At 42.7% G+C, this 23,778-nt stretch overlaps 1 protein-coding gene across 2 annotated transcripts in view; it reads right to left on the bottom strand.

The window, feature by feature from the left end:
* The window catches only part of GLP1R (glucagon like peptide 1 receptor), a 91,915-nt gene that overhangs the window by 47,529 nt on the left and 20,608 nt on the right, over nt 1-23,778 (bottom strand). For both annotated transcript variants that reach the window (XR_008449287.1, XM_054063443.1), the window contains exons 2-3: nt 8,643-8,739; nt 7,228-7,338 (exon numbers count right to left, since the gene is read on the bottom strand). Coding sequence is in view for 1 of the 2 variants with exons in the window: in XM_054063443.1 (XP_053919418.1) it covers nt 7,228-7,338; nt 8,643-8,739 (208 nt within the window). In the remaining variant the exon portion in view is untranslated. The remainder of the gene's footprint in view (nt 1-7,227; nt 7,339-8,642; nt 8,740-23,778) is intronic.

The following is a 23,778-nucleotide window of genomic DNA, read 5'->3' as shown; positions in this document are numbered from 1 at the left end:
TGTCTTGCTGGTCACTCTTCTTAATCCATTGGCCCAGGATACCATTGGCATTCTTGGTCATGACAGCACATCACTGGCTCATGGTCAACCTGTTTTCTACCAGGACTCCCAAGTCCTTCTCTGCAAAGCTGCTTTTCAGCAGGTCATCCCCTAGCCTCTATTGGTGCAGGAGATTATTCTTACCTAGGTGCAGGACTCTGCACTTGTCTTTGTTGAACTTCATTAGGTTCCTTTCTGCCCAACTCTCTAGCCTGCCCAGATCTCGCTAAATGGCAGCATAGTCTTCTGATGTATTAGCCACTTCTCCCCATTTTGTGCCACTGGCAAACTTGCTGAGGGTGCACTCTGCCCCCTCACATCCAGGTGGATCAATGAATATGTTGAACAAGACTGGGCCCAGTACTGACCCCTGGGGAACATCACTAGCTACAGACTTCCAACTAGGGCGTACGCTGCCAATCACAACCCCCCGAGCTCTGCCATCCAGCCAGTTCCCAATCTACCTCATTGTCCATTTTATAAGGCACTAGAAGAACACAGATAACTTATGAACTCCTATCACATAATTACAGCCCAGAAATGATTAGGGTCCTCATTCGCTATGATGCCAAAGCCCCACACTGTGCTGTAGGGTACATTAGCCACCTATTTCTCATTCCAGTGACACCAGTTGAACCTGCAATGAAGCGAAGGCTACTCTCAACCTCAGTTTCTTTGGCTTTCAGTGTGATACAGAGTACCCAGATACCTATAATATCTGGTTTCACAATTTCGTTTTGAGTTAGGGCAATACTATAATTGCTATAATTGAAATAGATAAAGGATAATACAGTTGCCATCAGACCAGTCAGGAAACCAATCTGCTGGGGGGTTGAAGGGAAGACAGGAAGACTCAAAGAAATGAGGACACCACTCCCATTTCAGCTGGGTGAAATTCCTTGTCTATTTTGCTGCACAGATATTCAAATGCTGCACTTATTCAGCAATTAGATGTGAAAAAGGCAGCAGTCAAGTGTCACTGAAGAAATATGTAGTAAACCAACCATCGGGCCACATCCCTAAAGGGCACTGACAAGTCAATGCCCTGGTACTTCAGCGTGAGCTATGAAATAAAAATTCCACTGAAATTAGAACTGAATTTACTTGCCAGTCAAAAAGCAAGTCTGCAGCAGTACAATGATACTTGGTTTCAAGCATAAAATCTTGCATCTTTCCTCTAACCAATTATCAGAGACATATTCCCAGCCTTGAGAGAGTCCATCCTTGCAGACAGCATGCCAATAGAGAGCGCGGCAGGGATGCTTACACATGTGCTAGGTAGCACAACAAGAAAATCTCAGCTTCAGCATTAATAAACACATCTGACACACCAGCATGACATTGTCTCTTATTATCTCTGTTGTACTTTATAGGCTGCCTTAGCAAGCAGCACTTTCAAAAAGGGCAGAAGATGGATGTTGTCCTCGCAAGGTCAGTGATGCTGTAAGACAAATCCTCGCAATTGCACACATTGCTTAATAAAAAAGACTCATAGGTCCATTCTCCATGGATTGGCTTTGTAAAAGGCTGGTCTTGAGTCTCCATATGCATACAAGTGTGAAGAGGCAGAGCACTAAGAGACCCATTTTATTCTCAAGTTTTTCAATGAACTTGAGATTCTCATCTCCCTACAGATGTCCCTTGTTCCTTAAGATAAATGAGCAATCCAAAGACCTGAAGAAAGCATTACTGCTGAACCCACACCCCAATGCAAACAGCAATTCCAAAGCTGCCACATTAAGGAAGCAAGAAGAAAGTTATACCTCAGTGAACACCTCCATAGCAACAAGCATAGACAAGAACCTGCTAACATCATGCGTGCTTGGACTTGTAACACAGGACATACCCGCTGAGCAGATAAAAAGTTCTCCATATCATTTTTGGGTTGCCATTGTGCCAGACAACCTGCTGAGCTACATCTGCTTCTCAGATTTGCAGAAGGGCTAGATCAAGACTGACAGCCACTAGGAAAAAAACACTGGGACACAACCAAGAATAAAAGCTCTTTAAGTGTAAGGTCAGCAAAAACTGCAGTTGATCAAGGAATGCTCCAACATTACAAACTCCACATGCAAATTCTTTTTGCCCATCTCCTATTCCAGCCGACACCAATGAAAGTTTTCAACACCTGACACTAAGTAATTACTAATATTTAACATAAAAAGATTTAACTGAAACAGACAATTGTAAAACAGACAATCGTAAAACAACCAAAATTGGAAGGAAACTCTGGAAGCTTCCTAGCGCAACACCTTGCTCACAGCAGGGTGAACTAAGACAAGTTGCTCAGGTCCATGTCCAGTCAAGCTCTGACCATCTTCAAGGACAGATATAACAAAACCTCTCCAGATCATCTGTCCCAGGCGTTTTACCAACATCACAGTAAAATAATTATGTTTAATGGAAACTTCCTGTATTTAAGTTTGTAACCACTGTAAAGCTCAACTTAGCTTCTTGCTTTGCCCTAAACATTTTGTCTGAAGGCTGGCCATTTGTGCCTTTGTTTTGTGGCGCTGGCGATAAACAGCAGAGGTGGTACAGCCCACCACTTAGATGGGACCAGCCTGGACCATATGGCCTGGAAGAAGTTGCTGCTGCAGAGACCATGTGTTTCAGAAGAACTGCTGCTGTCCATCGATGCAGTCATTTCTTTCTTTTTTCCCTTCTCTCTGTCTCTCATTTACCTTACTGTTTTCCTGATCTGATATCGGTGTGTCCGATCAGAGTGACCTTGACTACGGTCAGGGATCAGATTGTCATGTGATTCAGATTGAATCCATTTCCTGCAACTTTGGGAAGTTGCACCCCCATACCTCAGCTGTGCACTCAAGTACTTTGGTCTGTTTATTTCTGTTGGAGCCAGAATAAATTTTGCTTCTGATTTTCACCCTGAGAGTGACCTTGTCAGCCTCCAGATCACCACACAGATAAACGAACCCCCATGTCCTGGTCTTTTGACTCCCCCTCCACCCCCATCACTCCCAGGCACGAGTTGATCATTCATGGATCCGGGCCATGACAGACCAAACACAGCAGTAAGATCCCCTTGGTTTCTCTGACAAGCCTTCCTTTCTCCAGGCTGAAGAATACCCCTCATTTCATGAGGGACACACCTATCTTTTAACGACCCTCGCAGTCATTTGATGGACCTGCTGCAACATGTCTACATGTGTCTCATACCAGGGAGCCCAGAACTGGACGAAGCACTCCAGATGTGTCTCAACTCAGAGCAGAGGGGAAGGATCATCCTATCGATGTTTCAGTGATACTCTTCTTAGTACAGCCCAGGAAGCTGTTGGTATTCTTTGCCACAAGAGCACATTGCTGCTCCTGATCTTTCTGTCCACCAGGATCTCTAGAGCCTTCTCTGCAAAGCTACCTTCCAGCCAGAGAGTACTGGCGCATGCAGCTATTCCTTTCCAGGGTTAGGACTTTGTGTTTTCTTTTGCAGAACTTCACAGGATTCTGGTTAGCCCATTTATTCAGCCTCTAAAGGTTCTTCTGAACAGCAGCACAGCTGTGTGGTGTATCAGCCACTCCTCGCAGTTTTGTATGTTCTACAAACCTGCTGAAGATGGACTCAGTCCCATCATTCAGATGATTAATAAAGATGTTAAACAGTATTGGCCCTACTACAAATCCCTGGGGTACACCACTAGGGATTGAGTTTCAGCTGGACTTTGCTCTGCTGACCACAATTCTATATGCCCAGCAGCTCAGCCAGTTTTCAGTTAATCTCATTGTTCATTTGTCTAAACTACGCTTTATCAGTTTGTCAATTAGGATGTTACAGGAGACAGTGTCAAAAGCCTTACTATAGTCAAGATAAACATCCACTGCTATCCCTCTTATCTACCAAGCTAGCCATCTCATCACAGAAAGCTATCAAGTTTGTCAAGCATGATTTCACCTTCATAAATCCATGCTGACTACTCCCAATAACCTTTTTGTCCTTTAGGTGTTTAGAAACGTTTTCCAGGATTATTTGCTCCATCACCTTCCTAGGGACTTACGTGAGGCTGATCATGTATAGTTCCCCAAATTCTACTTCTTGTCTTTCTTGAAGCTAGTGTTGACAATTGCTTTGTTTCAGTTCTCAGGAATTTCCCTCAACTGCCAAGACTTTTCAAAAATAATCAAGAGTAGCCTCACAATAGGATCAACCAGCTCATTCAGCACTTGTTAGTACACACCATGAAGATCCACAGGCTTTTTATACACCCTGCTTAAGCGTTCCATAATCTGATCCTCCTCCATCAAAGGTAAGTATTCCTTGCTCCAGACTTTACCACTGATGTCAAGGGTCTGGGATTGCAGAAGGAAAATTTTACCAGCAAAGGCCATGGCAAAGGCAGCAGTGTGTACCTTCTCAGTCATTTCCCCTTCCTTTGTCATAAGATCCTCCTGTCCCACTCAGCAGAGGTTCCAAATTTTCTCTTGTATCTGTTTAGAAGCCCTTTTGTTTTCACATCACTTGTCAGATTGTAGGTAGGCTTCAGCTGTCCTAACCCTATCCTTGAATGATCAGTGTTTCTATATGCCTTCTGGCTCACCCATCCCCTGCTTTCAACTCTTCTACACTTTTTAGGGAAATGACCAGGTTATAAGGAGACGCGCACTCAATGTTTGCTCCATTTCAGTACCCCATTATAAGCAGTATTCAGTTTCAAGTGTTTCAACTTATGCCCCAGGGGGCTTCTGGGAGTATGGTACGAAGTCTTCCAGAAAACTTTTTACACACATGAAAACCTGGCTTCTAGTCAAAGGAACAGCAGTCTTAAAGAAGTAAGCTCAGCTGAAGCACTTCATACTTAATAATGGCCCTTCACTGAACAGGTTTTGAAGGTACTTCCCAAATACGGTCTCATCTTTCCATTTTCTCCATTTTCATCAGAAGAGATGGAAGCCCTGCAGTGCTAGAATCTATTTCAAGTTGCAAGTAGGGGGGCTAAGCAAGGACAAGTAAGTAGGCTTTAGTTATTACTGTAAATCACAGGATGTCCAATTTCCTTTTGCTCTAGCCCTTCCATTATAAAGATGTTACCTCTTCACCATGGCAGCCTATTAGCATTCATTTTGAACACAACTCCACAAAACATCACAAAATAATATCAGGTCATAGTAATTCAGGCTCCTCAATTGTGTACTTGGCACCAGTACAAATGTCTTGGTTTGATATTAGACAATGAAAGACCTCCTTGTTCCATTCTCATTCCTCCTGATAAAACAGAGATTGAGGTATATGCAAAAAGGAACATGTCCAGAGGTTTCATGACTTTCTGAAGTACTTTTGCAATTCTTTCTAGCAAGGGGTTAACAAAATACTGCTGTTCTTTTCACCAAAACAAACACTGATTCAGGATCTTTTTTTTTTAAATTAATTGCTAAAGTATGAAAGATATTGCGCATTCCAATAATTTATTAATCTGCAGTATTGTGTTAAACTTTGGCTCTTTCCAGCAGTGGATGTTTCAAGAGCAGCTGGAAGTCAAGTAACTGTATGCAGGGTCTTGAAAACTGCAAGTAAACAGGTTTACAGGAAAGAAGTTTAATCCTGTGAAGTGTTTTAGATTTACAGAAAGATTCTCATCATTGGAAAAAAAATTCCACAGCATTCAATAATTTTATGTCAACTAATTATAAGATAAGAATGAATTTCATACATTTTCTAAAAGCTTGTTTACCCATTCTAGAAACATAACACCTCTATTAACAATCTGAAGAACATTAACAAAGTTTAATGTGAGAGGTTATCAAATTGGCAGTTACTACCAAGATAGTAGAGATAATACAAAAGATGTGCAGAAAAGTAGTAATATGGACACTATAGCATAATATTCCCCAGGTAGAATACAGAGCATCACATCCGGGCAGGAGTCAGGGAAATCAGCCTGACATAGATGTTCAGCACAAACAACACAGGAATAAAACTGCCAGAGCACATAGGTCACTTCAGAAAGCAGACAAGGTAGAAGACATAACCAAGAAGCAACAGGATTCCAGAGCACAGGCATAGAAAGAGTGAAGTAGATGATCTCTCCCTCACATAACACAAGTGTCCCTGACCACTAAATACCCCAGTCAGCTGTCTCAGTTATATCATCCCCCAGCCTATGGGCTTTGGGCAGGACATGGGTTGGAGACAGAGCTTTGATGCTGTGCAAGCACTTTTCAGCAACAGACGAACCACTGGTACATTATGAACATTTCTAGCCATAAATACAAACAGCACCATACGGACTGCTATGAAGAAATTTACCTCCATCCCAGGCAAAGCCAGTAAAAGCCCCACCCCTTAAGTCCATACTATTTGGATCACATACAGGTCCTACATTATCTACTACATCTAAGTATCCCTCTGACCACTCCCTCCCATGCCTTTTCTTCTCATTCCTGAAATCTCTTCCTAACACCACTTATAACACGTACTCCATACTTAAATCATCTTTACATCCAGGAGATTTATACATCCTCATTAACCAGTACCCTCTGTCCCTTAACAGGGGCCAAAGCGAATTCCCCACACCAAGGTAACTAGTTAATAAACTCTTTCATTTAGACTTAAAAACATTGAAAGATATTCACAAAGAACAAGCTGTACAAATCATTGATTTTAAAGACAGCATGCTAGACAAAGTGATCTAATACACACTGCCTTCAAGTGACATCAAGTGTACATGTACATAAGGGTGTAAAATCTAAAGGTGACATTCAGTCCTTCAGAGAAAAAGTCTTTGCAATCCTGACTATGCCTTCATCTTGGAGCATTCAGAGAAATTTCACTTTATTTCAGGAAGCAGTATAAACCACTTGCACTTCAGACTTTGTCTTTACCTACTACCAGATGACCTATCACCTATCTCTGCTACTTTGAAATCCCCATTTTCAAACTACACACCATTATTATTGATTATTTCACACAGAATTATTTCATTAATAGTCACCATTATTCAAGCAGCAAAACCAAATGACAGCACAAATCCAAACGAAATGCAACCTTTCAGAATAGCCTCTTCTCCCATTTTCATATTCTCCAACTAAATAGTGTATCCTATTGAGCCATACTCCTACTAACATGTTGCAGAGAACTGACTGGACTCAGCTATTTAAGCCATTTTTATCCTTGTTAAGACTGTGGAAAGAAAAGAGAGTTGGTTTAGAGCTATGACTACAGGGAAAGGCTCTTACCTGCATTAGCCCAGGGGAGATACCAAGGGCAGCTGACATTCACGTAGGTGCCAGGCAGTCCATCTGGCCAGCAGGCATAATTGTCAAATGTTCTGTTGCAGAATTTGCCTTCTGCAGAGAGAGCAAAGGGAGGGGTCATGCCACTGCCTTGAATTAATACTTCAAGAAGGAAAAGATTGAAAAGCAGAAAATAAAAGTTAACACAGACACGAGCATTTAAGCCATAAGAGCATTATGCAATTTAGCTTTGATGTAGGGTTAAACAAGATTTATTTGTCCAAAAGGAGTTTATCCCCACACACCAGGAAAATGAAGAATAGATGAGGGTCTTGACTAAATCAAGGGACAAGAAAGGTAAATCAACACTGATCCATTCCAACCTTTCCTCTTTTACACCCTTACATGTCTCAGTTTAATTTAAAATCTTTTTTGCTATAAATACTGTAGATAATAATTCCAAACAATGGTACACAGTTGTGCAGTTGGAAAGTCTAGCCTAATATATAGATCCACCAACAAAATATCCACAAACACCCATAACTTTGCATTGCAGATTAATCAACACTAGAATACTTCAACTTTAGATTTATTAAACTGTCATTCTTAGAGGGCAGCACTCAACCACTCAACAGGATAACGAAGCAGAGGGAGATGAATGTTTCCCTGCTATTGCTGTCATCAGTTACTGCTCTCACTCTGCCATAATGATGTAGTTAAGAGAAGGAAAATTAACAACTTTGAAATAATTCTTAACAGACACAACTTCAGACCCATCTTATCTTTCTCAGTACACAAAAAAAGCACTGAAGCATAGGACACACCACACTGTATCCAATTCTGAGCATCACTGACAAGCCACCAGTATCCTCTGAACAACATGATGCTGGCATGTCACAGCTGTTCTCTGCATGTTACAGGGGTTCAACAGCTAAGACAAGCTGCAATCTCATTTTTACTATTGTACTTTTTTTTTTTTTTAAGGCAAATTCAGCATTTTACAGTGCTCAAAATAATTTATACCAACTTTAAGGCCCACAGAATACTAGGTCAGTGTGAAGAGCATGGTCTCAGATTTCCTAATAAATCCTGACCCCTTAAAAAGTTTCAGGACTATTACATTAGCATTCTGCTTTGATGTGGTAGAGCCATTTGTCACTGCAAAACACTGTGGACCTAAAGACTAACATCTTTACAATGAAATTGTTCTATAAAATGCTTTCTCAGCAGAGGGAAGAGTTCTACAGAGAGCAAGCGGGGGGGGGGGGGGGGGGGCGGGGGGGGCGGCAAATGGGATAAAGAAGAAATGGACTAGAAAGTAAGCTGAAGAAGTATTTTCAAGTCCATAATCACTCCCTTGGTACCATTACCATACATTTTAAAAGTTAATACATCCTATCCCTGCTAAGCAGGCTTACCTGCCACAATGGGGGGTGTCTCATACAAGTATTTCAGGCATTGGAGCTGATACTCCTTCCACTTCTGCATAACCCCAGAGAGGGACCCATCCGGACTCTGAAAGGGAAATCATGAGCCTCAGAAATTGCAGGGATTTAAACTGTGTTACTCATACAGCCTAAGTAGGTGAGTGAAAATGACTACTTCAAGCCAAATCAGCACTGCTTATCACAAAGGGTACGAGATGCTGCAATGCACTTGCCTGATTGCAAAGAAATAAAACCCTTTCAATGTGTACCACAAGGAACTGAGAAGAGCCCACAAATAACTATACTGTGTCCTTACTGAAACCCAAACTGAGCTAGCCTTGCTGTCTTGAACATATCCCAGTTGTGTGATTTATTACCTCATGAAGAGACAAGGACAGCAGCAAGTCCTTTGAGGAGAGCTTTTCCTCCCAACAGCAGTATTTCTGCTATCCCACAAAAGAGACCAAGTTAACTCACTGTGCTCAGCAGATATTCCCCAAATATTCCTACAGAGCATAGATGAAAGCTTTTGCACCTCAGCTTTTCTTCCAGCTTCCCTATAACCAGCATATTTTTTTTTAAACCACCAAAAGACCAGGGACCTTCTTCTTGCACAGTTGACAGGCTCCAGGTTCCACTGTCAACTACCTCAAGTACTGAGGGGCCAGGGAAAAGTATGTACAAACTCCAAGCACAAAGGAAATTAACTGTTATTAAATCACACAACTCAATGCCAGCAGCTGCCCCACCTGGCTCACAGAGGCCCACCTTACCCATTGCATTTAAATAGAGATATCAGTCCTTCTCATCTCTCTCCGCATTTATATATAAACTAAATTATGGCTATAAAGATTAGCCTACTGTAATGGATTAACACAGCTAACTCTGCATTCGTTTTCCAGAGTAAGGCTTATCATGGATGTCTTAGACATATAAGCAACAGCATGAGCCAAATGGTACGACACACTAACAATAGTGGAGAAAAATTCATTTTAATTCCAGCTGTGAATCAGTTTATTAGAGTGAAACATGAAGGTAAAAAATCATTGTAATTTTATGCTCACAGATTCAACAGCTAACTTCTATTGTCCATTTGAGCTTTTAACCTTTTTCGGATAGTTAGACAAAACCAGGGCATGGGAAGGATGGTTTTATTTAAACCTACACTGCATTTCAGGAAGCCAAACTGAATGCTGTCTGCTGCAACTAACAAGACTAGAATTTAAACACCAGTGGAATCACCTTGCTATAAAAAGGGTAAAACTGGTATTTCTGGACTACATACCTCAAGGTCTTCTTCTCTCATATCCTCTCAATTAAGAAGTGTTTAAAAACCCAAAACAATATATGTAACATGCTTCTCCCTGGATTAAGCCACTACATTTAATTAGAAAGATGCTCTTGTACAGGTGATGGGAAGTGCAACACGTAGTAGGCACTTCTGCTGTCTTTCAAGAGTAACGACTATATTTACATGCAATTTAACTGTAGCTAGAACCTCATGGCCATAATTTTAGAAGAAATTAGCCAGCTTCCTCAAAGTCAAAACAAGCACAAGCCTGTGGATCTTTGAAACTCCGAAGCTCATGTGCCTGATTTAAATCAACTTATCTATGCAAATAAATGCTGCTAAAATCCCTAGAGTAAAATGAATACATCCTACCGTATTTTAATCCCACGTGCCTATAGAAACACACAAACCTGTAGCATAGTGATCTATCGTCAACGTACCTGAAGGAGAAAGAAAACATCACCTAATTTAGACCTACAGGTGTGTGTAGAAAAATACATAAACTAACTCTAAAACTAAAATGCCCTCTACAGGTCCATGTAGGCTGAATAAAGATGAGTGTCTAAAGGGAACAACTTTCTAACCTAAGTTAGTCTCAAGCAGTCTTTTAAAAAGTAACTTTCAGCTTAGGCATTGTTTAAAGAGGTCTTCATTTTACAAGAGCAGTTAAGGAAGTTACACAGGTCTGTTTCACCACCCTCTCATCACCAGGTTAATGCTTTAATAAATTAATTTCAAGGAAAATCTTCATGATGAACTCTTAAATTAAGATTCAGAATAATTTCAGAAGCTATTGTCACACAGCTTCCCAGAAAGTAAGCATAGATTGTGCATGCAAATGACCCCATCAAGTTAATCCAAATCTAGCTTTTAAAATCACTACAAGAGAGAAATACATACAGAGTTTCATTTAGAAACAAAGCTCTACTTTTTAAAAAAAAAAAACGCAAAAATACCCTAAAACTGCTTGCACTAAGCACTAACTCCTTTGGAGTCAGCAAGCCTGAAAGTACTTTCTTTTAAAACAAGCTTTAATCTATTGTCTTCATGAATGAAGACATATAAATATAGCTCAGAAAAAAACCAAGCCTCTATTCCACTATCTAAAGAAAAAAGGAGAAACATTCTACATATAGTAACTTCCCATAACACAAGAGGACAACTCTAACATGGAGACTTACAGCAAACTTATTTCAACCTTAGAGCAAACTGTAAGAATAAAATAATGAAACATGCTTTTTTGTGGAGATAACTAATTTTGTGGAGAGCATTTAATTATCTATACATAACCAAACATAAAACCCAAAACAATAGAATTTGTTCTCTCAACACAACAGTTTACTCTGGCTGAACTAAACATCACATACTGTTACCAAGCAATTTTACTTAAGTCTGATTTTAATATGTTAGTGCCCATTTCCCAGAGATTTGGGCCCACAGAAACAAAAAACATAAGATACAGACAGCCACAACCTGAGCAGTTATTACAATAAGAATCACAGAAGCACAGAATTGTAAGGTTGGAAAAGAACTTTGAGGTCAAGTCCAACCATACCTGTCCACTATTAAATCACATCCCTAAGCACTTCACACCTGTCTTTTAAATAGCTCCAGGGATGGTGACTCAACCACCTCCCAGGGCAGCCTGTGCCAGTGCTTGCTAACCATTCCGGTGAAAAAGTTTTCCCTGATGTCCAATCGAACCTCCCATGATGCAGCTTGAGGCCATTCCCCCTTGTCCTCTCACCTATCATTTGGACAAAGAGACCAACACCCACCCCTCTACAACCTCCTTTCAGGCAGTTGTAGACAGTGAGTGATAAGATCTCCCCTCAGCCTCCTCTTCTCCAGGCTAAACAACTCCAGTTCCCTCAGCCACTCCGCAAAAGACTTGTTCTCCAGTCCCTTCACCAGGTTCTCACCCTTCTCTGGATATGCTCCAGCACTTCAATGTCTTTCTTGTCGTGAGGGACCCAAAACTGAACACAGTATTCAAGGTGCAGTCTCACCAGTACCGAGTACAGAGGCAGAATTACTTCCCTGGTCCTACTGGCCACGCTGTTTCTGATACAAGCCAAGATGCCACTGGCCTTCTTGGCCACCTGGGCACACTGCTGGCTCATGTTCAGTCGGCTGTCAACCAACACCCCCAGGTCCTTCTTTGCCAGCCACTCTTCCCCAAGCCTGTAGCACTGCACAGAGTTGCTGTGTCTCAAGTACAGGATTCTGCACTTGGCCTTAACTAAACCTCAGCCTCTTGGTCTCAGCCCATCGGTCCAGCCTGTTCAGATCCCTTGCAGAGCTTCCCTATCCTCAAGCACATCGACACTTCCTCCCGGCTTAGTGTAATCTGTGACCTTACTAAGGGTTCATTCAATTCCCTCTGTCCAGGTCATTGATAAAGATATTAAGCAGAATGGACTCAGCACTGAACACTGGGGACACCACTTGTGTCCAGCCTCCAACTGGATTTAACTCCATTTACCACCACTCTTCAGGCCTTGTTGTTAAGCCGGTTTTTAACCCAACAGAGGGTGCACCTGTCCAGGCTAATGGCAGACAGTTTCTCAAATAGAATACTGTGAGAAGTAGTGTCAAAGGCTTTACTGAAGCGCACTACATCTACAGCCTTTCCCTCGTCCATTAAGCAGGTCTCCTAGTCAGGGAAGGAAATTGGATTAGTTTAGCAGGATCTGCCTTTCATAAACCCATGCTGAATGGGCCTGATCACCTGGTTGTCTTGTGTGTGCTGTGTGATGGCACTCAAGATCACCTCCTCCTTGATCTTCCTCAGCACCTGCTGCCGATTCTCATCAATTTAAAGCAATTCAATTCCTTCCATGACATCAAAGCATGACCCATATAAATGATAAACAAGGTTTCTGAGTCAGTACCAAAATTTTTGAGAAAACTGCAGAGAGGTGGGTTGTGGTGCTGGCGAGTGTTGGGGGATTGTGTGGTGGCAGTGCTGCAACGAGTGGCGTATGGTGGTAGGCACAGCATGCGATGCTGGATATGGTGGTGTGAGGTCGCAGTGCTGCTGGGGCAATGTGTTGTAGGGCTGGCAGTGCTGTGTGCAGCAAGTGGCGGTAGTGTGTATGGTGCTGTGTCTTGGTAGTGTTTGTTGGGGGCAGGAGTGTGTGTGATGTTTGGTGGTGGTGCACTGTGGGCAGTGGTGTGAGGTGGTTGTACGTGCCGTGTTGGGCAGCCACTGTTTTGCACATGGTGTTTGGCCACAATGGTGATGCTGCTGGGGGTGGTCATATCTGGAGGCAGTGCATGAGGGTGGTGTAGTAGCAGGCTCTGATGAGGTGATAGCAGGTGGTGAGAGGCAGCAGGTGCTGGGGGTGATGCGTGCAGTGTATGGTTTGGTGGTGCTGGTGTGTGTGTGTGCGCTGAGGCAGGGTGGTAGGGGTAGTGGTCTGTGGCGGCGGCGGCTAGGGGTGGTGTATGGTAACAGCAGGGTGCAGTGTTTCGTTTGTCAGTGGTAGTGCATAGTGTGGTGGGGAGTACGTGCAGTGGTTGGCTATAGAATCACTAGGTTGGAAGAGACCTTTGAGATCATCAAGTCCAACCATACCTGTCCGCTACTATATCATATGCCACAAGCACTTAACTCACCCATCTTTTAAATACCTCCAGGCACGGTGACTCAATCACCTCCCTCGGAAGCCTGTTCCAGTGCCCAATTACCCTTTTGGTGAAGAAAATTTCCCTAATATCCAATCTAAACCTCCCCTGGTACAACTTGAAGCCCTCCACCTCATCCTGTCGCCTGGGAGAAGAGAACAACGCCCACTTTGCTAGTGGTTGACAGTGATAAGGTCTCCCCTACCTGTGGTGGTAGGGACATGTGGTGTTGCACAGTGGCGGGCTGTGCTGGCACAGGGCAGTGGAGGGGGGGGCACAGGTGTGTGGTCTTTGGTGGAGGTGGTGGCAGCATATGGTGGAAAACATGTGGTGATGGAGTACATAGGTAGTGGCATGTGCTGGTGGTGGCAGGTGGCACACATGGTGGGGGCACTGTGTGGTGAGCAATGGTGGTGGTGCTGGCTAGTAGTAGCAGCAGTGATGGGGTGGTGCCTGATGGCTGTGTTGTGTTGGTGGAGGTGGTATGCAGTGGAATGTCTTAGCAGGGCGGGTGGAGGTGTGTGGTGGTGCTGGTAGAGTGCAGTCACAGTTGAGGTGTTGTTTGGCAAGACTAGTGTGTATGGCAATGGTGGTTGGATGTGTTGGGTGGGTGGAGTGATGGTGGTGATGTGTATTGGTGATGAGCATGGTGGGCAGCAGCAATGTGAGGGGTATCTGGCAGTGTGGTACGCTGACAGGGATGGTGTATGGTGGTGAAGTATGCGTAGATGGTAGGGAGGCGCGTGGGAACTGTGTGTGCTGCTGGTGGGGGTGATGTGGTGAGGGTGTGCAGTGGTCATGTGTCTGGTGGCACTGTGTGCTGGTGAGGGTAGAGGAGATGGTGTGTATTGGTGGTGGTGTGCAGGGATGGTGTGTGCCGTGGGAGAGGGTGGCTGTGTGGTGGCACATGGTGTGTGGCAGTGATACGCAGTCAAGGTATGCATAGCACGCAGCTGTGGGGTTAGGAGAAGGTATTGTGCAGTGCTGGTGCGTGGGTGGCAGTGGTGCATGGTGGGCAGCATGTGGTGGTAGCAACTGTGGTGGGGGTTCATTGCAGCACATGTGGTGTGCAGGGGTGGCACAAGGAGGCGGCTGTGCACACTGGGGCAACATGGGGAGGTGGCAGTGGTGCAGTTTTGTGGCAGTGGTGTGTGGTGGGACAGTGTGTTGTGGCCACAGTTGGAAGGGTGTGCAGTGTGGATGGTGTGCAGGGGCAGCAGTGGTGTGGTTTTGTGGTGGCAGTGCTGGGGTATAGGGGAGGTGGTGCATGCTGGTAGGTGGTGGGGGGAGCAGTGCACAGCAGCAGCATGCATGAAAGACAGTTGTAGTTTTGCTGCAGTGAAAATAACACAGAAAGGTAGTGGAGAAGAGTACAGAAACACAGTTTACTGGTGAAAGTTTAAATTCTTGCCTTCTGACTCCTAATGTAGGACGTTAAGGCAGGAAGTAGTGGTACAGCATAAGGAGCATAAAACAATGCAGAAAAATTAAGACAGGCAAGAGCACAGACTGGGCACCTTTCACTGCATATCTAATTAATCTCTAGTGATAAATTAGCTCATTCAGTCCAAAACTAGAATTCCTTACAAATCCTTAATGCCATATAGGAAGGCCTCCTTTTGCAGGCATCATTTGTCTTCATAGGCTCCACTGCAAAAGGAAGCTGTTTAATCACTTTTCAACATTGTTTTAGCCTAGAAAAAAAGGATGCTGAGGGGAGACCCTATCACTGTCTACAGCTACCTGAAAGGAGGTTGTAGGGAGGTCTCTTCTCCCAAGTGATAGGACAAGAGGGAATAGTTTTAAGTTGCACCAGGGTAAGTTCAGATTAGACGTTAGGAAAAATTTCTTCACTGAAAGGGTTATCAGGCACTGGCACAGGCTTCCCAGGGAGATGACCGAGTCCCCATCCCTAGAGGTATTTAAAAGATGGGTAGATAAAGTGGTTAGGAATATGGTTTCACAGTGGAGAGGTACAGGCAGACTCTGATCTCAAAAATCTTTTCCAACCTAGCAGTTCCGTGATCTTTGAAGCTATTCCTACTGTTACAAAACAGCATCCATATAGATCTAACATGATCAATGCTATAAAAACACTATTCTCATAGAGTAAAACATGAGCACAAGTATAAAACCTGCAGGGGCTCAGCCAGACAAAATGCACCATGGAAAAGCATTGCTCAGTGAGTGAAAAGGAGAATTGTTAGAGCTTAAGAACCAATAGCTGACTCCTGGGATTATCCTATTCCCTTTTCTCCCATTCACCACGTAAAACATCAGTATTTGTGTCTTTGGTTGTCTGTTTTTAAATGAGAACACTTACATTACAGCTTTTTCACAATTCTAACATTTTAGGATAGTAAGCAAGACTTCAACTCTGCACTAACAGCTCATATGTAACGTTAAAACCACAGGGAACTAAAAAGTGCTAATCTTAGTCTTCAAAAGCAAACACTAGACAACCTGGCATTGAACCTCACTTTGGTATGTCCTTGGTATTCTTCCCTCAGATAGTAATGATGACATATCTACCTTATGAGAGAAGGGTTCAGATTACGTTTACCGCCTTTTATCTCAGAAGCTCCAGCTAGACACTTTTAAACTTTACTGCCCTTTTTGAAGAGTTCAATGTGACATTATTTCAAGTCTATTCTGCTTAGGATCAGTACAGCAACCAAGTCCGAGAGGTGAAGATTGCACATTACTAGCTTTATGCTTATTCTGACTTGACGTTCTTTCCTGCATAACATGGATCTTCCCAAATGATCTGTTACATCACCATAAGCTATAGGTCGACAAAAGCCAACTCACAGTGGAAGTTAAGCTGCCACCTAAAGGCTTATTAAAACTCATAGCATGGACTTAAGCTTGAATTCATGAGACACTTCTGTCCTCATTCACAGCCCAAATGGGGAAAAGCACAACACTGTCACCCTAGAAAGCTTCTCTGTGAACCAATATCACCTTGCACTTACTGGGATGAGATTGCTCATGTCCAAGAAAGGATGGTTTCCAGGTTTCAAACGTAAGTTATTTTTGTGTGGCTTCAATACAGTTACCTTCTTGAAAGCACTTTTCCACCTAACAAGGTGCTTCAGCTTGCCACAGCAGCATCTCTGGGAACAGAAGTTTAAAAACAGCAGCTGTAGCACAGCACAACTCTGCAACAGGGCTCGTTCACAGAACAACCTTATATGTCCCCATAGTTTATCATTGCTTTTCTCCACTTCTAATTAGCAGTAAATACGAAAGCATATGAATAGCATGATGCTATTACTACATCCCTAAGCCCATTAGTCAAGATCCAATTTCTCAACAGTAATTATAAATTTGTCAAAACCTCCCCCCCACAAATGTTGATGCTCCAGCCACCAATACGAACAGTTATGTTTAACTATTGCAGGAAAAAAACAACACTAAACCAAAATACTTAAAAACTGAACTTCATATTAATGAGTCCTTTGACCCACTGTTCACACAATGACAGAGCAATCCTATTAAGGATCTGTCCTTCAGGTAAAATGCTTCTTGAAAACCAAAAGATATTCTCGAAATGCATTAGTGCAAGAGCAGGCTTTATTGTTCATACTCCCTCACTCACTCCCCCAAAACAATGAGATTTAAACTGATTTTATAACTACTTAGTTCAATTTCTGTGTAGTGAGCTAATCTGAATCCATTATAGGCAACATCTCTGCTGGTCTGTTCACTCTCCTTTAAGTGCTGAAGCTAAGATCATAAAATTATATCATACTTGAGGACATCTGACATCCCCCATATTTCCGTATTTATCACATTCTCTTCCCACACTATATTGCACAGTACTCAGTTTAATGTAGTCATCTGACATTATGCAAGACTAAGCGACCCTCTTCAGGTAAAGTAATGTTTCTCAATCCTTTTTGTAGGGCTGTTTGACTCATCAGATGATATAATATTAATTATGCTTCCAGGTCATATATTACAAGATATTTCGTCAGCAGTTGGATCGCCCTGGACAAATCCCTCACTCTTCAGCAAAACCAAACAGGGGATCAAAACAACTTTCCTTTCAGAGAAGAGTCTATTGCCAGCTTGTAGGAGCTTTTCCTGTAAACGCATCTGTTCCTTAGTTACTAATGAACCTATGACTTCAGTAGCTCAAGAGTGCCAGAAAGAGAAACCTTTCAGTATCCTCCCTGCTAGGGAAAAGCAGCAAATGAGCTCCCACAAAAGGAACTACTGGATTCAGTGAGAAACTCCCTGGCGACATCTATCAGCTGAGTTTTCTCCTAGACTGCAGCAGATTAGCACTTACAACAAGAACTTCAAGAAAAACAAAGTTCTAGGACTTTGATAAAGACAAATCTTAATAACTGTTTCAACAGTTGCCTAACCATAAAGACCCCTCTATACTGGTTTAAAACCTTAAGCTCCAAGGCATCAACCTTTTGAACTTAAAGCTGCAAGAGCAAGCTCTCATCAGGCACTTACATCTTAGCCATGCACAGGAGAGATACTCCTCTGCATGTCTTTTCAGAGCTGCCCAGCCCAGACCTACAGCACACCTCCGGTTCTGAACAGTAAACACTAGGCTTTTAATAACTGCCCAAAACAGGATCCTCCTTTTCCATTTCATCTCCTGCCTGAGCAGCTTTAAAACAGTATTTCAGCCCATTCAAACAGCATTCTGAAATAATGAACCACATGTCTGTCAAAGACAAGAAAATATATGTAAAAATATCTGTGTGGAGGTTTGTTTTGTTTGGTTGGGTTTTTTTGGGGGGCGGTGTTTGAATAAACAAAAAGAACAACAGAAGCTGAATCTCAGCCAAGAGAAAAGAAAGCTGAAAATAACCACTGCATCACATGGTCCCTCATCCTGGCATGCCTGTCTTTTCATCTTCGCACACCTACCCTGCTTCAGAAGGAAGAGCTGGTTGTGCTCAGTCCTACAGTAGCCTGTAATAGCACAGGGCATTAATCACCACTGCCCTTGCCCTCATTCTTAAGGCCTGTTCTTGGTAGATTAAGGAAAAAAAGGACAAGCATATGCATCTCATAATGAAGGTTTGGAAATGTGGATTTTCAAATTCAGAACGCTTTTGCCCAGAGCCTCAAATAAGGCATTTTAAATGAAAAAAAAAAAACAACAAAACCACAACAAAACTGACTTGCGGCAGATTCCTGCTTCACAGTACTTCTGTTGACTAGGCACAGGCAGCTCCTGGTTCAGACAACTCATTTCACAAACTGTTCCAAATACATAAACTGTCTGAACAGGTGGGAGAATTCAGCCTTGACCACAAGTATTTCCACTCCAGGACCAAACATCCCAGGTCTGTCCTGTGATGCTTCATTCCTGCTTCGAAATTGACAAGTTTTCTCTTCCCATCCACGAATATTTTGTTTTGACACAGTGCATTTCAAGGAGAATATCTCTTGGCCTCTCATTTTCTGGATCAAGGCAAACTATTTGGCATTCTGAGGCATAAATGACAAAGCAAACTAACTTCTAAATCAACTTGCATAGTGTACAGTCTCAGAATCAAAGAAATGAAGTACAGTCTAATATTTCAGCATGGTACAAAATTAAGCATCATCTTCTAGAGACAAAAAAATAAATCAGGTAGGTCAGGTAGGATAGATTGAAAATCATAGAAGAGAAACATAGAATTGTTTAGGTTGGAAAGCACCTTTAAGATCATTAAGTCCAACCCTTAACACTGCCAAGTTCACTACTAAACCATATCCTTAAGCACCATGTCTACATTTCTTTTAAATACCTCCAGGGATGGCAACTCAACCATTTCCCCTGGGCAGCCTATTCCAGTGCTTGACGACATTTCCCATGAAGGAATATTTCCTAATATCTAGCCTAAATCTCCCCTGGCATTTGAGGCCATTTCCTCACATCATGTCACTTCTTACCTGCGAGAAGAGACCAACACCCATTTCACTACAACCTCCCTTCTGGTAGCTGTAAAGAGCAACAATGCCTCCCCTTTTGCCTCCTTTTCTCCAGGCTAAACAACCTCATTTCCCCCAGCCACTCAAAGCCTGTGCTCTAGACCCCTAACCAGCTTTGTGGCCTTTCTTTGCACATGCTCCAGCACCTCAATGTCTTCCTCACAGTGAGGGGCCCAAAACCGAACACAGGATTTGAGACAACCTCACCAATAACGAGTACAGGGGGATCAGCACTTCCCTAGTCCAGCTGGCTAGAGAAGCAGTCATCCTATTTCTGATACAAACCAGGATGTTGTTTGCCTTCTCTGGCACGCTGCTGGCTGATATCCAGCCAGCTATCAACCCACCAACCCCAGGTCCTTTTCTGCCAAGCACATTTCCAACCACTCTTCCCCAAGCCTGTAGCATTGCATAGGGTTGTTGTGGCCCAAACGCAAGACCTGGCATTTAGCCTTGTCATAAAATGGGCCTCAGCCCATGAATTCAGCCTGTCCAGATCCCCCAGTAAAGCCTTCCTTCCCTCAAGCAGATCAACATTCTCACACAACTTGATCTCATCTGCAAACTTACTGAGGCTGTACTCAATCCCTTTGTCCAGATCATTAATAAAATATTATTATAATGTGGAACAAGGCTGTGTTCGAGGGGTTATTCTATTGTTTGTCTTCAGTGACTGACAGGAAGAGCTACCTGCCTAGTTTTTCTGCCTCATGAAGAGCTTTCCAAACCTGGAAAGATGTTTCCTCTTTGGTTACCATAGGACCCATGAATCTATATGCTTACAGGTGAAGAAGACACGTTTATATGGAAAGCCACTGTTACCAGAATATGTTATTTTCATTACAATGCCTTTCGTCTATTCTAGTTAGCATTCCTGTCAAGAATGTATTGTATGAGCCAGTCAAACATGCCAGAAGAAACAGTAGAACTATGCACAGAGATAAGGGAAAAAGTAAAATTAAAAAACAACTAACTCTTAAACTCTCCGAGAGCAGAAAATCTCACAGTTCTAGTGGGAGACATGGTACACCAGCACCCGCGAGAATTAAGTTATCATAGGACTCCTGTATAAGGAGATTTTACTGTGCACTGCAAATCTAGATGCATCCTTTGTGAAGTGCTCTTTGGAAGAGGACTTTTATTGATGCAGTTATACAACAGAGCCAGCAAAACAGCAGAATAAAGAGTTTAAATTGTCTTTTTAGAGATAGAAAAGGTGTAGCACTAGAAACAGTACAGAAGGAACAAAAGCAAAGTTGAGCACTGTTGTGGGAACAGTGAAAACTACAAAGCTGAAGATGAGAAGAGCACTTCAGATCTGCTGTCACACATTTAGAAACAAAATGCAGCCTACACTACTTGAAACAGGAACTTGCCATCATTAAAGTTATTGTATTAAAAGAATCATAGAATGCTTTGGGTTGAACAGGACCTCAAAGGATCACCTAGTTCTAAATCCGCTGCTGTGGGCAGGGGGACCTTTCAGCAGATCAGGTTGCTCAAAGCCTTTCCTAGTCTGACCTTGAACATCTCCAGTGACAGAGTATCTACAAGTTCCCTGGGCAACCTGTTCCAGTGCTTCACCACCCTTTTACTAGATTTCTTTCTTATCTAATGCTCTTATTCTATGCTCTTTTAGCTTAAAACCATTACACCTTGCCCTAATGGACTGCAAGCCCTGGTAAAAAGTCCCACTCCATCTTTCTCATAAACCCCCTTTAAGTATTGAAAAGACATAATAAGGCCTCCCCAAAGCCTTCTTTCCCCCAGGCTAAGCTATCCAAGTGCTCTCAGCCTTTTTTCACATAAGAAGTGTTACAGCGCTCAGATCATTTTCAGTGTGCTCCTGTGGAGTCATGTCTTTCTTGTAATGGGGGACTCATGGCTTTAACACAATACTCCAGGTGGGAGTCTCACGACAGCAGAGGGGGAGAACCACCTCCCTTGATCTGCTGGCCACCTTTCTTTTTATACAACCCAGGATACATTTGGCCTTCTGTACTGCAAGCACACGTTGCCAGCTCACATCTAATTTTTCATCCACCAGTATTCACAAGCCCCTCTCTGCAAGGGCTACTCTAAATCCATTCATCACCTACTCTGCACCAACAGCCATGATTGCTCCGATTCACGTGCAGGACCTTGCACTTGGCCTTGTTGCACTTCATGAACCTCCACAGGCCCACTTCTCAAGCCTGTCAAGGTCCCTCTGCATGTCATCCCATCCATCAAGCAAATTAACTGCATCACTTGGCTTAGTGTCACCTGCAAACTTGCCAAAGGTTCACTCAAACCCACTATGCCATTGATAAAGACATTTAACAGTACCAGTCCCAATACAGACTACTGAGGGACATGACTATAATGAACTATCACAATGGAGCACAGGGACAGTGAGGAATATGTAGGGCTGAAAAAGTAGAGATGTAGAGTGGAGTTCGGATGCAAAATCACAGGCACCTACTGTTCCTTTCAACATGCACAAGTGCTTGCTTTGTCTCTTGCCACAGCTGCAGAGAGGTGTAGGTTTTCCTAACACCCTACATCACAGCTGTCAATCCCACAAAGGGTCTTGAATACTGCAGGAGTTTTTTAGCAGCCCTAGGTGCCTACCATTTGGGCAACCGATTCATCCTGAAGGACTCCAAGTTGCTCAAGCAAAACAAAGAAAATACAATCTGTCAAAGCTGGACCTTTGGCTCCTCTTGCTGTGGTTTAAAACACAATTACTTAAGCTGGTTCTCTATGATATAGTGAACCAGGTGCATTTTAAAGGATCTGCTTCTTCAGCTTATAACTAACCAGTTTCTCTGTAACAGCCAGTAATAGTCCAGCTGGCCGAGCAGACAGTCTGCAGTCTCACAGAGGCAGGGAATTGCAGCACCTGAGTTTAAGGAAAAAAAACCCCAAAGGATTCCTCCCCCCACCACCCCAAGAAAAAAAAACAAACAAACCAAACCAAACCCACTGAACAAAACCAGTCTTTATCACCACCTCAGGGACTGAGCAAACATCCTCTTAAAGAGCCATAGTGCTGGATCAATAGGCCAGATGTAGTGTTCACTATTTTTCCCAGGATAATGAATCCTATAGCAACATAAATCTGGTCTCAAGTTTGCCATCCTATCACTACAATCTCTTCAGTAAGTGCAATAACACAAAAAAAAACCCACAAGTAAATCAGCCTTCAGACCTTTCTCTCACTGAATGTATTAAAAGTAAACTAGTTCTGCAGTTAAAAAAAACTGACAGAAAAACAATTACTATAAACTTATTTTAAAAACTATACACAAACCCCAAAACTCTGTATAGAATTTCATGGGATCTGTAGCTACTGTTCTTCAGAGACTGCCAGAAGAATGCAATGAAGTCTGTATGGCTTCTGCAGTTCTAGTTGATGGCAGTAGTTTATTTTGGTTTTATAATGTCAATTAACTCCGTCAGCAGCTCATTGTCACAGCAGCTCAAGGTCCACTGTCTCATTATTTGCCATACTGCTCTTTCCTGCCAATCTCTGGCCAGAGCAGTTACATGCAGTGCCTTCACAACTTGCTAGCGTTTTCATCAACAGTTATATGATCTGTTCTCAAACGTAGTATAAGAGAAGCTCTGCTAGTGAAGTTCATTTTCCAGACATCTGTTTTCCTTCCAAACATTAAAGAGAAAGCAAATGTACCCTTTTGCATAACACAACGAACAGACAGAATCTCTACAATAATATCCTTGCAGTATCATATCATACACAGCAGAGTTCACATTTACTTGGTTGGATGCAGTGTGGCGTTTTACAGCTGGCACATAACCTTATACTTTCCAGCTTTCAATCCACATGGCTGCCAAGTGTTCCATTCCAAGGGTTTGAGTTGTCAAAAACAAGACAAGAGCAATGTTGGACAAAGCTAGAGTCTTAACTCAGCTCAATATGGAGAAACATTAAAATGAACAACAAAAATTATTAAGACAAATGAAAAAGGTGTACTGACATGCTACCCAAGGACTGTACTCTATTTTCGTGAAACAGAAGTAACAGATTGACAAACAAGGATCAAATCAACATGCCTAAAGTTAAGTGCACATCGGACGTTCATGTCATTTTATCCAAAGTTTGAGGGGAAGATCTTGCAGTCCCTGGACATCAAAATCAATACGAGGCACAAGCTAGAAGAAAAAAATCTGGCACTGCACTCTACTGCAGCAGAATCCTCAGAGCTGCGTTCCCAGGCAGAGGGAGCCAGATGACATTACTGCTTCCAGATA

This window comes from Cuculus canorus, chromosome 3 (assembly GCF_017976375.1).
Source record: "Cuculus canorus isolate bCucCan1 chromosome 3, bCucCan1.pri, whole genome shotgun sequence".
Lineage (NCBI taxonomy): Eukaryota > Metazoa > Chordata > Aves > Cuculiformes > Cuculidae > Cuculus > Cuculus canorus.
This window is presented reverse-complemented; position numbering and strand designations above follow the sequence as displayed.